Below are 14,228 nucleotides of genomic sequence, written 5' to 3'. Positions count from 1 at the left end.
TGGCTTTCCAGTTCCTACTCCTCCATCTCCGAGCCACTTTCGGAATCATCGTCGCTACCTGATACCTCTTCGTCATCGTCCTCGTCGTCTTCTTCACCCTCGAGGCCATATGCATCCTGAAAGTCGGTGAGCTGCTTCATCTCGATCTTGAAGCCTGCGTCTTCAAAGTCTTTCTTGAGGCCCTGTACAGAACCGTTAGCATTTTACCAAAACACAGAACCCAAGGACAGGTGGGAAACTTACGTCAGTCATGATACCACCACAAGTCACGACCAGATCCGTCTTCTCAGGCACAAACACACCAGACACAACCTCATTCAAGATGTTCCTGACGTCTTCCTCAGTCACCTTGCGCACCTCACGCAGCGCCCAAGCCTGCCAGTCCTTGCCCACACCACGTGTGACAGTATCGATAAAGGAACTCCTAGCCGCATCAACAACCGTAGCGCGCTCATCAACAAAGTCGCGAACGATACTTGAAATCGCGCCTTCCAACGCAAGCTTCTCGAACTTCTGCGTGCCGTCTCCGTACTCCTTGATGACCGTCTTGGCTTTGTTGTACGCAGCGAAGACGTTGGGCGATTTGGAGATGCGGAACTTGAGCAGTCCTGTTTCGGGGTCGCGGAAGAAGTTGCTGCCGTAGGCGAGACCTGTGCCGCGGATGGACGTCCACATGGGGCCCTCGACGGCGTCGAGATAGGCGAGTGCGACCATGAGAGGTGGGAGTTGGGCGTTTGTGTAGCCTTTGGGTCCTTTGGATGTGAGGACTGCGAAGGAGGAGTCGATGGGCATGGGGATGATGTAGTGTGTACCGCCTGGGTTACGACCAATATCTGAGAGGAGCGCGTTGCGGTCGTCGATTGGGTTTACGGTTGGCTCTGGACCGGGCTTGAAGGCATCGGTGAGGTGTTTGAAAGTGGACACTGGGTTTGGTAGGGTCTCAAGGTTGGCGGTAACGAGGACGCGCATATTGGAGAAAGTCAGGAGGTGTTTGCGTAGGGCTTCGAGTTTATCGAGGACCTGTTGAGGCTCCGTCTTGAGCAGCTTGAGGATGCGCTTGAGGTAGAGACCCTTGACAAGCGTGCCAGTCGCGCGAACGGCTGATGCGGCGTCGTAGTGGATCATACGATCGACTGCGAAGCTCATGGAGTTACCATCGCGCTTCTCTTCGGGCACGTCCGCGAGCATCTTCTTGACTGCGGAAATCACGCGCTCGGTGTCGAACACGGAGTCAACGAGCATTGACCTCAGCCATAGCACGACCGTCTCGAACTTGTCGGCCTCCGCGATGAAAGGGATGTAGATCATCTCAGAGCTTCCAATATCGGTACCGCGGTCCATGGAGTACTCAATGGTATCCTGCTCAAGCTTGGTAATGACCTCCTCGAACTCGATACGCTTTCCGTCCTTCATGATCGGAGTCGCGAAGAAGTTGGTTAGATATACGCCGAGGAGAGGCTTGAGTTCCGTTGGTAGCGAGGCAGTTCCGAGTGCTAAGCCGAAGTGTACGAACGAAGTTGGTATGTGTTCAAAGTGGATAAAGAGGGGAAGGCCGTTTTCATCCTTGTCGACAATCTTCTGGATGTTATTCTCAGAAGTTCCTAGCTTCCTTGCTACACCAGAACGCGCTGTTGTAGTCTCAAAGAAGTGGATAGACTCAGTACTGGGAACATGGACACTGGCGATAATCTCCTCTGGGATGGGCTTGTCGTTTTCGTCTTGGGCTTCCTTGAGCTTCTGTGCCAAGTTTTTCAGGCCTTCTTCACCTAGCTTCTCTTGCTGTGCCTTGACACGTGCAACCTCATCTGCTTTGATCTTGTCCGACAACGCCTTGGAAGGTTTACCTAGGATGGACACGTGGTGAGCATCCACCATCCATTTATTCAGATATGCTCGCCACTCTTCCTCAGTCCACTTGTCAAGAGTGTCAAACACATCAAGAGTGGCCATTGCGTCTTCAAGGTGAGTACCATTCCGGTCACCAAATACGTGATCTTTGATGATTGGGTCTTTGTACTCATCCATGCCAATCTCAGACATGTATCGAGTTTGGCGCTTGAAGCGATGAAGACAGTCCTTGAGGTAGCTCATATCAAGGGGCTTGCAAGCGTGTTCTTTGAGAACCTCGAAGAACCGCTTCTCGGCATCAGCCAGCTTGTCAGTCTCCACAGACGACAGAGTCCACCAGATGATCATGTCGGTGTGTCCCTTGCACCAGAAGTAGACCATACTCGCAAGGTGTTCCTTCTCGACGAGTGTGTTGACCAGAACCGAAACAGATGATCCGGCAAGGTAGTTAAGCAGTGTGTTGATGGCAGTCTCTCCAAGGTCGTCGATAGTCTCAGGTCCTAGGAAGGCGATTTGCACCTCACCTGTTGACTCGTCTTCTTCTGGGAACTCGACTGTGTCAACAATAGTCTTGCTCAGGGGTGGAGTGCGCTTCGATTCGACCCATGGACGCTTAAAGGGAGCATCGTAAGCCGGTACGCGGTCGATGATCTCGTCTTCGAATTTATCCAGTATGTCCAACAGGTTTGGATGATCGACCTCTCCAATCAATATAACTCGTAGATTCTTGGGCTGATACATGTCTCGGTGAAACTGGCGAATACGCTCTGCAGTGGAGACTCGTAGGTTCTCCATCAATCCACCCGTCTCCATACGGAAGCCATCGCCTTCAGGGTAGAGAAGGCGACGCATCTGGAGATCCATGAGATCGCCCTGCAGGTTCTGACGTCCTTGCATCTCAGAGTAGACAACACTTGGGTCGTTAGCTGGGAGCATGAAGGCGTTGAGAGATACTCACCCTGCATCCTCTCCCTTGCCATCGATGTGATGAACCTCAGTGTAACAACCGGCATCGGTCAGCGTAGGTACGATGAGGTGGTCTAGATAGATAGGTAGCAGCTGTGCAAAACCCTCCCAACCCGCGGTTGAGAGAGTGTAGACTGTCTCGGAGACATCCGTCCATGCGTTTGTGTCAGAGTACGATCGGGTGGCGATTTTGTCTAGTACGCCCTTGAAAGGGTATTTCCGCGAACCCATGAAGCAGAGATGCTCAAGGGTATGCGCTACGTCAGTCAGTAGACGTATATGAAACACGAGCCATGCTACTCACGTGCACCCGAATCATCGTGGATCTCCGTGGCTACCGCGAAATTTCCGTACACCTTGGGACCCTTTCGATCGACTACCACTACCCGAAGACCCGTCCGTTGGGATTCATACTGAGTGAATGTAGCGTCGGCGTAATTTGCCTCGAACTGCTGCAGCTTCTTGAAGTGCGACTCCTGCTGTATTGACCCCATGATGTCGAAGTTGAAGGAGAAAGGTATTGGTAGCGTGAGATTGCAGGTGTACCCTTTGTTGGTGCTGAAGTCGCAGGCACTGGCCGCGTTGCCCGAATTGGTACTACCCTTGCTGTGTTAGCTGAAAAGTTGTACGTAGCCCAACGCACTATTACATAGGGAATCACGCTACCGATTCGATCGGGGTCTCCAAGAGAAAAGCAGCCTTAGGTATTGGGGGCGTGCATTGCGCGTACCCATGCTCTACAAGCCTACAGGCCGCGGCCAGTGATTATGCGGCTGAATCTGCAAGCCTACATACCAGCCCGGGTAGCGGTGAGATGGCAGTAAAATGAAAATGACAAAGACTTACGAGAGGATGAGATAGAGTACAAGGAGCAGAAAGCCACTCCGAACAAGGAAGGAGGGAACGGCGGAGGGCAATATGAGAGGCGAGTTGTCCGGGAGTAGTGCTGCGGCGCCGCTAAGATGCTGCTACCGCGGATTGACTTAGATAAATCTGCGCCTAATGAATCTGCTGCGACCTGCGGTTGTCTCCAAACGCACGTGTGCATGTGCCTGTTTCTCCAGCACAAGGGCTTGAGCGTGGCGGGGTAAGTGTGGCGGGGCAGCAACGCTGGAGTTGACGTCGCTTGGACGTCCGTGCAGCTTCAATGTTGGTCCTGCGACGTTGCGAACGCCGTGCGAACTATCCCGCCGCAAACCCTTTTTAGAATCGACATGACAATCACCCCGTGATTACAAATGCCTTCGCAAGTCTCAGACGAGCAGCTAGGCGACGCGCTGCTCCAGTCGGCCGCGTATGGCGCGTTTCCCCAGGACCAGGATGTCGCGTCCGCAACTGTGCCTTCCAGCGCACTCCCAAAGCTGTTGGAGGTAGTCGCCAAGGCAAGAGAAGAGACGAAGGTGTGTTGAAGTAGCGCGTGCTCCAGGCAACGCTGACCGTTGTTCCAGGACGAAGTACGCCAACTCTCGAGAGAAGCCGCACCCGACGTCGATGGCTGGATAGCACAGGCACGCAAGCTGCAAGACGATATCAAACGCTCGCAAGAAACGGCCAAAGATATTGTAAAACAAGCAGAGGCGGGAAAGGAGAATACAGCTCGCGTACAGGATGCTGCAAGCAAGGTCAGCCTACTGCACACGGAAATTGCATACAACGAAAGCTTGGCACGTGCTGTAGAGCAGCTTCGAGACATCTCGACCCTGCTCGACTCTGCCCAAAACGCTGCTGTACATGGCCATGTTATGCACGCCATACAGACTTTGGAAGATGCAGATGGCGCATTCCAGGGACTTGGGCTGTTCACCACTACAAGAGCGGTGGGTGTGCTGAAGAACAAGGAGGAGCAGCTGAAGAAAGCCATCGTAGAGACGGTCACGGAGACATGGAACGGGCTGATTGCAGTTGACAACACCAATCATAAGATCTCGCTGCATCAGTCGATCGAACGCGAGGCCATAGTCGATATCAACACAACGGTTGAAGCGCTTACGAAGTTGGGTCTCCTTGACAGCTTCGTTACCCGCTTGAGCCGTGACCTGGACAAGATTATAATCGCTCCCCGACTGGCTATAGGCACCGACCGCGTTGTGTCCGCCTTCAACATCCAGGAAGATGTTATCCAACGTGCTGGCACGGTGAATGATGGTGCGGTCAAGGCTACCTTGGAGGATATGCACTTGCTTGCTGAGTACCTGAGCACGCGTCTACCGCCTAGCATCGCCGTTCCGCTGTCCTCAAAGATCGTCCCGATCATTGCTTCTCGTTTAATTTCGAACCTGCTTTTGCCTGCCGTGCCATTATCAACAGACGGGATACCACATTTTCAAGAATCGCTCTCATATGTCTTGGGCTTTGTGGAGTATCTCGATGAGCTCGGCTGGTCAGGCCAAAGTCGTCTAGCTGAATGGGTAGATAAGTCTGCCGAGATATGGCTTGCTAAACAGAAAGAGGATGCGATCGCTCGAGTACAAACGATGTTTCCGAAGAAGGTGCAAGAAAAGAAGACTGTTGAACGGGTCGAGACGCAAGTCATCTCAAAGGGTGATGCATTGCATGCTGGCAACGAACAAGAGGATGACTGGGCTGCTGATTGGGACGAGGAGGGTGATGTCGCAGAAGAGAAGAAGGAGACTATCGAAGAAGAAGATATGAGTGCTTGGGGTGAGGATGATGATGTGATTGGAGATGAACCCAAAGAGCAAGAGGCGAAAGAAAAGCCAGCTGATGCAGAGGATGCAGATGACTGGGGCGCTGATTGGGATGACGAGGCTGATACCAAACCCACTACAACGCCGAAGCCTGCAGCACATGCAACGGAGCAATCGAATACGAACGGAAAACCTGCCTCTCAAAAACAGCCGGCGCACCAGGAGGTCACCCTTCGGGAGACATATACAGTGACAGCGATCCCAGATGCCATAATGGAGATAATATTGCAGGTCATTGCAGAAGTAGACACGCTGAACTCACCCGAGCTGGTCAAGTCTGCAATCGCACCCGCAAGCGGGGGTCTATATGCGATTCCGAGCCTCCTGTTGGCAATGTACCGAGCTACTGCTGTAATGCATTACTCAAAAGATATCGCTAGTAACATGCTCATCTACAACGACTGCCAGCGACTATCGGATCGTCTGCGACTCTTTCTTCAAGAACAAGCTGAAAGAGATAAATCGTCCACGTTGCCACAGCACTTGCGACCTTCCAAACGCCTCCAACCGCTGATCGAATCTGACATCAAGACGATCGACGGATTTGGAAAGCGTGCATATGGACGCGAGATGGAGTCACAAAGACAAATCATTCGGGATCATCTTGAAGATGCTCAAGGCTTCCAAGGCTGTACGAACGTTCCGTTCGCTACGGTCTGTGATGACGCCATCGCTACGACGATAGATCGCATAGGTGATGTGAAGCGACAGTGGCAGAATGTCCTTTCACATAGCGCTCTACATCAGTCACTTGGCTCCTTGGTGTCAGCTGCGCTCACAAAGTTCATCAACGATGTCGAGGACATGTCAGATATTGCAGAAGATGAGTCGAGGAAGCTACATGGGTACTGTGTCTCGCTTGCTACTCTATCCCAACACTTCCAGACCGAGGATGGCAACGGAGAAACAAGAGACATGGCCGGCATCTACACGCCCAACTGGTTCAAGTTCCAGTATCTCAGCGAAATTCTGGACAGCAGCCTTGCGGATATCAAATACTTCTGGACGGACGGCGAGCTGAAGTTGGAAATGGAAGCTGAAGAGGTGATTGGATTGATCGAGGCTCTGTTCGCGCCTAGTGATCACCGGAGGAGGGCTATTGCTGAGATCAGGAGAACCAGTATGACTTAGTAAATGACAATTTACGTGAGAGAAACAACACAGCGAATTTTCTCTTGAGTGCATTCGTAGTACTCTAGTGATAGATTGACCCTAGTTCTCGGTTAGTCTTTTGGAACCTATGCCCGAGTATCAGCCGACTTTGATACTTTCCCGTAGTTCAATCTATCTAGAAAGACATAATCTATATTACCACGAGCGGAGGTTCACGAACGCCGACTGGCTGGCTGCTTCCGCGCTAACCGGATTCGAAAAAAAGTTCGAGATCCCAAAATTTCCTAAGCTTCGTAACTTCAACACCAATCAACATATACCGCCAAACCCGCCGACGCCATGGATATCGACGCCGCAGAGACCAAGGTGCAGATTCGCCTTACGACGCGCGATGCTGCTCTGCAGATTTCGGAGGAGCCGAACATTCTCTTGGTTCAAACATGTGAGTAGAACTACCGGAAGCCTAGTCGCATGTCGCGGCCTCCAGCCATCTACTGCAGCATGTTCGCGCAGTAATTTGAACCGCCGCGACTGCACTGCTGTGGTTTCAGGCTATGAATTGCTGCGCAGTCCGTCCAGATCCAGAGCTAACGCGGATGCGCCCACAGCTTTGACTCGACACAAGCTTTCCACACTTGTGAACGAACTCCTGCACCGCGATGACGGCAGTCGCATACCCTTTGACATCCTGATCAACGGCGAATTCCTCCGAACCACAATCGACGAATTTCTTACAAAGAATGGTATCAATGCCGAATCGACGCTGGACGTTGAATACACGAGGGCTTTGGTGCCACCGCTAAACGTCACGAGCTTCGAACACGATGACTGGGTTTCGGCCGTTGATGTTCTGTCAGGAGTGCAAAGTGGGCAAGAGAGGATATTGAGCGCAAGTTATGACGGACTGTTAAGAGTGTGGAATACCTCGGGCGATGTTCTGGCGACTTCAGAGGCTCCCAACAACGGTGGTCGAATTACAAGCTTGAAGACGGCTAAATGGTTGTCGGAGAAGAAGATGGTCGCTGCGGGGCTGGACAACACTGTTCGTGTCTACAAGTACGACGATGATGCGAGGACTATCACCACAGCTCTCGAGTTGTTCAATCACCGCTGGGGTGTAGAAGACGTCGCAGTCCATGCGCCTTCGAGTCGCATTCTCTCCGCCTCCTCGGATACCACTATCTCGCTGTTCTCGAGCAACGCAAAGGAGAACCCCGTCGCGCCGGCGAATTTCCTGCCCAGTTCAACGGCTGCGTCGAACAAGCGACAGAAGCTTTCAAAGCCCGATCGCACGGTCCCCGCTCGCGGAGCGCTGGCCACATTCAGCGGCCACACTTCGCCGGTATCTAGCGTCATTTTCAAACCAGATGATGCTACAGTCGCATACTCGGCATCTCACGACCACACACTCAAAACCTGGGATCTGCCTACCCAATCGTGCGTTGACACCCGAACGACCGGTCACTCGCTTCTCTCCCTATGCGCCATCCCCTCCCGAAACCTGCTTGCAACCGGTACCTCAGCACGACACATCACATTGGTCGATCCCCGCGCATCTGCCACGCAAATTAGTGTCATGACACTACGAGGCCACAAGAACGGTGTTGTTTCTTTGGACACGGATCCATCTTCCGAATACAACCTGGCGTCTGCTTCGCATGACGGAACGGTGCAGATTTGGGATCTCAGGAATGTTAGCACAGGTGGTCAGGTTGGAGAGGGAATGACTGGTGAGAGCGTGTACACGATTTACAGGCAAGGACGCGAAAGTGCCAAGAGTCATGGAGAAGGCGCGAAGGTTTTCAGCGTAAGATGGGATAGTGCAGTGGGTATTGTCTCGGGTGGTGAGGATAAGAGGGTGCAGATCAACCGCGCTCTCGGCTCGTGATTCTCGCTGGTAGAAGTGCCATCATATAGGTGTTTGGGCGCATATCGTAGATACCATTTTGGCTAGGGAAAAGTGTAGCTTCAATTCTTGAACGCGTTGCCCTCCATCGATGTTTCATTTGACTTGGGTGATGCTTCTGCAAGCAATACAGGCCGCAGAGGCCTTAGATTCGTGTGCAGCACAATGCTTTCCCCCATATGTGGGTGAACGCAATCAAAAGGGTATCAAGTAACCGCTCCCACCAACCACCTCCAATCCTCTTTCACAGTTATCGTTCTCCCCTGCTGGCGCACAGCATTCATACTGTGCCCACGGCATCATAGTGTTGTACACACTCTTCAGCCCAAGTCCACCATAGACTGCCAGTCGCGCTTGTAGTTATTCGATAGACGCGTCTTCCACTGGCACTCCGATGTCTAACCAAGAGACCTCATCTCAGTCGCCCCAACTCATACCAAATGTCCCGGCAACAGGAAATTCGCAACCCCCTCTTTGACCGCATACTCATGCTCACACGCCCCACACACCAGCTTGCCCTCTTGTATACACGTCTCAAGCAATATCCTGTGTAGATCCTTCGCTGTCTGGCTAGGCTCCTCTTCTATCTCTTCCGTCGCAGCCGCTGATGTCGCGTCTGTGGTGTCTAATGCTGAAGCGGGGGAAGAGGAAGGTTCGACGAGATCGGCGGGCGTGGGTGCTGTTGCGGGGAGTTCAGGAAGACCAAGCTAGAAAGCACTATTCGTTAGCTTTCTGTCCAAGGTTTTGAAGCAGGTACGTATGCAATGCGCATACGCTTCCCCGTCTGGTGGGTGTTTTCTTGGTCGCATACCTCGCTGCATATCCCCCTCAATTCATCCCACATGATCCTCGGTAGTATATTCTTGAGAAAGGCGAGGTTGATGTCTGCTTCTACGATTTCGAGTTCGGCATCGCGGGGGTGGAGGGGGAAGGACGCGGGGTTGGTTTTGCAGGTTTTGATGGCGCATGTGAGGAAATTGAGGGTGAGGAGCTTCATTTTGTGTGTTTTGTTACAGAAGTCGGTTGAAATTCGGCGCTTTCGAGTTACGTAGGTTTGCAGTGGAATGCGGTGGTTTTGGCGGACTGGTTTGGGGTTGGACGCTTTGCGACAAATAATTTTTGGCCGCGGGAACGCGTTCTCCCTCTCCCAGCCCTGTGGAGCCAATCAGGGCCTCGCTGGCAGGGGGTCTTTCCCGGTTAGGAAGGTGTGCGAAGACTGTCGATTGCAGCAGGAAGGGCACTGTGGAGACCGCTGGCCCTGTAGGCGAGGCCCTGATTGGCTCCACAGGGAAGCCTTCCCGATCAGGCAACTATGCAAAGACTATCGATCGCGGGAGAGAGGAAGGGCAGTGAGGGCAGTGTGGATCTCGCTGTCCCTGTCGCACCAATCAAAGCCTTGTCCATAGGGACGGCTTTCCCTGTTAGGCAACTACAGCAAATCCATCGATCACGGCAGGGAGGGCACTGTGGGGACCCAGCTCCCTGTAGGCCCAATCAAAGCTGTTAGGTAGGGCCAGAGACGCTAATGCAGGGCTCCTGGAGCTGACATTCGTCATGCTGCTTTCCCACTGCTTCGATGAGAGATTCGCGTCGATTACTCTTTGTCTGTACATTAAATATTCGAAAATTCAATTCACTTTTATCTCAGTCAAGCTCGTAGAATGGCCATTGCAATGCTTGCACCATCTCTCTATAGCCTTGCGAACCAACAACAAACATCCAATTCACCACTTGCCCACATCCTCCAACACCAGATCCGTCGCCCGCTCACTCAATAAAAACGTGCTAACCGCCGGAAACGCACCCGGACATCTAGGAAATGCACTCGCATCTACTACCCGCAGCCCTTCGACCCCTCTAACCCTCAGCCTCGTGTCCAACACGGCCATAGGATCAGAATCCGGGCCGACCTTGTTCGTACTTGTGGGGTGGTGACCAAAGACTTGGTCGTGAATCCACTCCCTATCAATCTGCACCTCACGGCAGTAGCCCGTCTCAAGGACATCAGCCGGCGGACAGGGTGGAGAAACAGGTGTCACAGGTCCGACCGGTGCTTCGGTGGAAGCAAATGCTCTACGGACGAAAGCAACAGTGTCGAGCATGGCGTTTAAATCTGTTGCTGCGCCCTCGGCGAAGTAGTTTAAATTCACTTCCGGTGTGTCTACTGGGTCGGCTGATCGGATTTGGACGTATCCGGCAGTGTTCTGGGGATGTATCTTGACGGTGGACCAAGAAAATGTTGTGGGAGGGTAGCGTGTCGTGTTTTGAGACGTCGGTGGCGCGAAGCCTGCAAAGGAGCCACCCGTGAAGCCGAACATTAGTTCGTCTCTTTCGCCTTCGACCGCATGGGCTGTCTTGAGGAGGAACGCGTTCGAGTTTGTGCCGCCGCGCGCGTAGGGTCCTTGGCCATTGTACCAAAGTTCGATACATGGATCGCCGGGTGATCCGTTTGTGCATTTTGGTGCATTGGGGTCAGGTGTCTTTGCGAAGCTGATTTGGGCGTTCCCGTAAATGGGTACCTCGTAGTTGTCCTGGAGGTTGCGACCCACACCCGGTAAGTTAGAGATTACAGGGATGTTGTACTTCTCAAGAAGAGCTTTGGGCCCGATACCAGAGAGCTGTAGGATCTGCGGCGAGTTGAAGGCACCACCAGCTACGATGACTTCTTTTCGAGCGAAAGCTTGGTGCAGTGTACCGGTGGTGGATGTGTTACGACGTGGGTCGGCCTTATATACGGACTTGCCTTGCAAGTATTCGACTCCAATGGCTCGCGGCTTTGTGCCATTGCTACCGCACTCATCGAATAGCACCTTCGTGGTCAAAGACTCAAGCTGCAGATGTAGCGGATACTTCAACGTTCCGTTCGAATTCGTTAGCTTGCGCAATTCCTGGATACGGTCGCGTGGACTGAAGCGCTTCCAGTTGGGTGTGACGTGGAATGGCAGTGACGACAGACCCTCTGTCTGGTCACGCATTGGATCGAGATAGTTCGCGTCGCTGGTGAGGTAGTCCAGTACATTTTCGGGATCTTTCCCAACCAATTTTAATCCAGCTTGGAAGACCTTGAAGCGGAGTGCTTCAGCCGCATGGGTAGCTCGATCAGCAATGTTCGTCTGTAGCCAGCCTTTAAAGCCGTGACCAGGAGTACCGGGTTCGAGATAGTTGTTATGCTCGATTTTCTCAAAGTATTTCCGCATCAATTCGGCACTGTGTGAATGTTAGTACTATCTTGAGAGACGAGACTTGTTGGCGACTTACCTCCAAATACCATCTTCAACGCCCTTGTCAAAGAAGTCCCAGTCGCTGTCGCTTGGCAGGAACGTCGCAGCTGCGTTGATGATCGCGCTCCCGCCCAAAGTGGCCTACGTTGCAGCATATACGATCAGTAACTATTTCGCATGCAGTTCGCAAGGGAAGGATGCCACTTACACCTCTAGGATAGAAAACGCCCAATCTCTCAGCGCCTACGTGTCCCTCAACACTGGGATCTTTCCCAACCCAGTCTATCACTGACATTAGCAAGGCAGGCCCAGGTAATGTCTATCGTTATCTCAACTTACACTCCCCATTCTTCAACCTCCAAACCAACAGATTATACCTCTTCAACCTCTCCTCGTCATCACTATGCTTGACGAAGAAGTGCCACGCTACATTCGTGTTGGAGTAGTCATTCAGAGCGAGCACTTGGGTGCGGATATCAAACGAAGCGTCCGATCCAGCCTCGATCAACAAAACGGAGTGTCCAGCAAGAGCGAGATTGGTGGCGATTGTACCGCCTCCTGGACCGCTACCGGTGACGATATAGTCGTAAGTGTTGGAAGTGTTGGAAGAAGTCTGTGGTGGAATGCAGGAAGCATGGTGGAGAGGGGATGCTGACACGAGAACTGGGAGTAGGAAGAGCGGGGTTGTAGGTAGTCTCATGATGGAGTACGTGTAAAAGTTAGCAGTTCGTTCCCAGGATGTCGCCGTATTCTTGTCGGTACTTGTATACTCCCAGCTGCCCGGTCAGATCTGGCTTCCTTGCTTCGGTGTTGAGATGCAAGATCTAGCATTTCGATCAGCGAAAGTGGCCTGCATCTTAAACGGCATGTCATGCTGTGAAAAGCCGTCTTGGAAACCGGTGTTGTGTATCAATCGGTGCGGATGGACCCAATCACAATGTGCACTCTACCTCTAACTTCCGGTGCCATGATCCCGGCTGTACTCCGGTGCGGGGAGATGATCGGATTGAGTACCTGCATACGCCATGTTACACGACAAGCCAATGACGACCAGCGTGGTTGATTGACACGCTCAGCTCCGAACTGCCTATAATAGAAAGAGTGTACGTATCTCGGCATTGAAGCTGATGGTGACCAAGCAGGGCGCTGTATGAATAAGCCTCTCACTACTGGACCCTTTGCTGAGCCCTGCAGATTTAAGGTTTTGATAGCAAGTCGGGCTGTTGTTTCCGGTATGGGTCATCGGGAAATGCCTTGGTGCACAGGAAGTCACTATCGAATGATCAACGCTGCTCCACTAAAGTCACGGAGTGCGGCAACTGCGCGGAAGTCAAAATCTGGGCATATGCCGATGCGAGGGAATGCTGGAAATCGAGGCCCAGAACGTATCCCTCGACCAATGGCATCGTATGATTCTTGTTCACATTACATGTCGTACTCTATCGCCAGTACTATCTTCCTCATATCAGACGGAAAGATGCTGCCGTGGGTGCTTCGTCAGAATAGTTATTAATGCGTCCAAACCCACTACTGGAAGCTCTTCAACAGCTCCGAAAGTTGCGCATAGGTATCATCTGGGTTCTTGACCTTATGTCCGATCGTCCGCTCGTCGCTGTAGATTTCCCAGTCGTTTCCACCCTCGTAAGCCTTGTCGCCAAAGAAGTGGATCTTGTCGTAGACGACACCAGTCAGTCCCTTCTCCGCCTCAATGTGTCGCAGGCAGTAGGTCTTGTCCCAGCCAGTAGGGAAAACGTCGAACGAGATTTGACCACCGATGGAGTATGTGAGACCAGAGTCGGGGAATGCTTCCTTGAGCTTGGCGACCATGGTTTCCCTAACTTTGTGCTCGAGATCGTACTTTTGGTATTCGTTTCGCTCTTCGGTGGAGGCGTTACGGCCGATGGGGGAGACGTTGATCATGCCGTTGCGGAACTCGATGAAGGTACCGCGCTTGATGGGGATGTCGAGATCAGCGATGTAGTGAAGAATCCTAGAATCAGTGTTAAAGATATCCCACAACCTGCTGTATATACGTACCACTTGGTTAACTGCTTGTACTTGTCCTCGCCAATCCACGCGATGAAGCTCTGGCTAGCCAGGACCTCGCCCATGCGGATGGCAGTGAGTCCGTTCTCGGCGAAGCAGAAGTCGAACAGCGAGGTAACGTCTACGGGGCCGCCGAGCTGTTCTTGTTGTTTGACGAGGTTGGAGCCGCCAACGAAACCGATGGCGCACTTGTGACGGACTTCGGAAAGGAGCTGCAGCATCTGCGGAGTGACGAGCTGCAACGGTGTTAGAGAAGCATCGCTGAGCATGCATCGAGTGTACACACTTGACGGGGCTTTGTGAGTGTGTCGTCGACATCGAACAGGAGGACCGTGTTCTTGACCGGGCGCTGGTCGAGCGGGGGGTAGACAGCTGCGGCGGCGGCCATGGTGGGAGTCTCCTCGTGAGTCTTGAATTGAC

General features: G+C 52.6%; 6 protein-coding genes across 6 annotated transcripts; 2 read left to right on the top strand and 4 right to left on the bottom strand.

Annotated features, from left to right (window-relative positions):
• Positions 1–14: 14 nt before the first annotated feature.
• On the bottom strand, positions 15–3,308 carry J4E92_002941 (uncharacterized protein; the record flags this gene model as incomplete). Its single annotated transcript, XM_051494341.1, has 4 exons — positions 15–182; positions 244–2,761; positions 2,807–3,071; positions 3,119–3,308. 4 exons carry the CDS (start codon positions 3,306–3,308, stop codon positions 15–17), a joined length of 3,141 nt encoding a protein of 1,046 aa, XP_051356020.1.
• Positions 3,309–4,052: 744 nt separating this feature from the next.
• Positions 4,053–6,653, top strand: J4E92_002940 (uncharacterized protein; the record flags this gene model as incomplete). Its single annotated transcript, XM_051494340.1, has 2 exons — positions 4,053–4,214; positions 4,263–6,653. The coding sequence occupies 2 exons, from the start codon at positions 4,053–4,055 to the stop codon at positions 6,651–6,653; spliced, it is 2,553 nt and encodes an 850-aa protein (XP_051356019.1).
• A 641-nt stretch (positions 6,654–7,294) lies between these two features.
• On the top strand, positions 7,295–8,523 carry YTM1 (ribosome biogenesis protein ytm1; the record flags this gene model as incomplete). Its single annotated transcript, XM_051494339.1, has 2 exons — positions 7,295–7,303; positions 7,375–8,523. 2 exons carry the CDS (start codon positions 7,295–7,297, stop codon positions 8,521–8,523), a joined length of 1,158 nt encoding a protein of 385 aa, XP_051356018.1.
• Positions 8,524–8,972: 449 nt separating this feature from the next.
• Positions 8,973–9,538, bottom strand: J4E92_002938 (uncharacterized protein; the record flags this gene model as incomplete). Its single annotated transcript, XM_051494338.1, has 2 exons — positions 8,973–9,248; positions 9,353–9,538. The coding sequence occupies 2 exons, from the start codon at positions 9,536–9,538 to the stop codon at positions 8,973–8,975; spliced, it is 462 nt and encodes a 153-aa protein (XP_051356017.1).
• Positions 9,539–10,265: 727 nt separating this feature from the next.
• Positions 10,266–12,110, bottom strand: J4E92_002937 (uncharacterized protein; the record flags this gene model as incomplete). Its single annotated transcript, XM_051494337.1, has 2 exons — positions 10,266–11,720; positions 12,102–12,110. 2 exons carry the CDS (start codon positions 12,108–12,110, stop codon positions 10,266–10,268), a joined length of 1,464 nt encoding a protein of 487 aa, XP_051356016.1.
• A 1,179-nt stretch (positions 12,111–13,289) lies between these two features.
• On the bottom strand, positions 13,290–14,196 carry PMM1 (Phosphomannomutase 1; the record flags this gene model as incomplete). The annotated part of the gene is made up of 3 exons (XM_051494336.1): positions 13,290–13,752; positions 13,800–14,044; positions 14,095–14,196. 3 exons carry the CDS (start codon positions 14,194–14,196, stop codon positions 13,290–13,292), a joined length of 810 nt encoding a protein of 269 aa, XP_051356015.1.
• Between the last annotated feature and the right edge of the window lie 32 nt (positions 14,197–14,228).

The sequence above is a fragment of the Alternaria infectoria genome (assembly GCF_024043175.1).
Source record: "Alternaria infectoria strain BMP 0036 chromosome Unknown scaffold_3, whole genome shotgun sequence".
Lineage (NCBI taxonomy): Eukaryota > Fungi > Ascomycota > Dothideomycetes > Pleosporales > Pleosporaceae > Alternaria > Alternaria infectoria.
The sequence above is the reverse complement of the archived record's forward strand: the minus strand, read 5'-3'. Positions and strand labels throughout refer to the sequence as shown.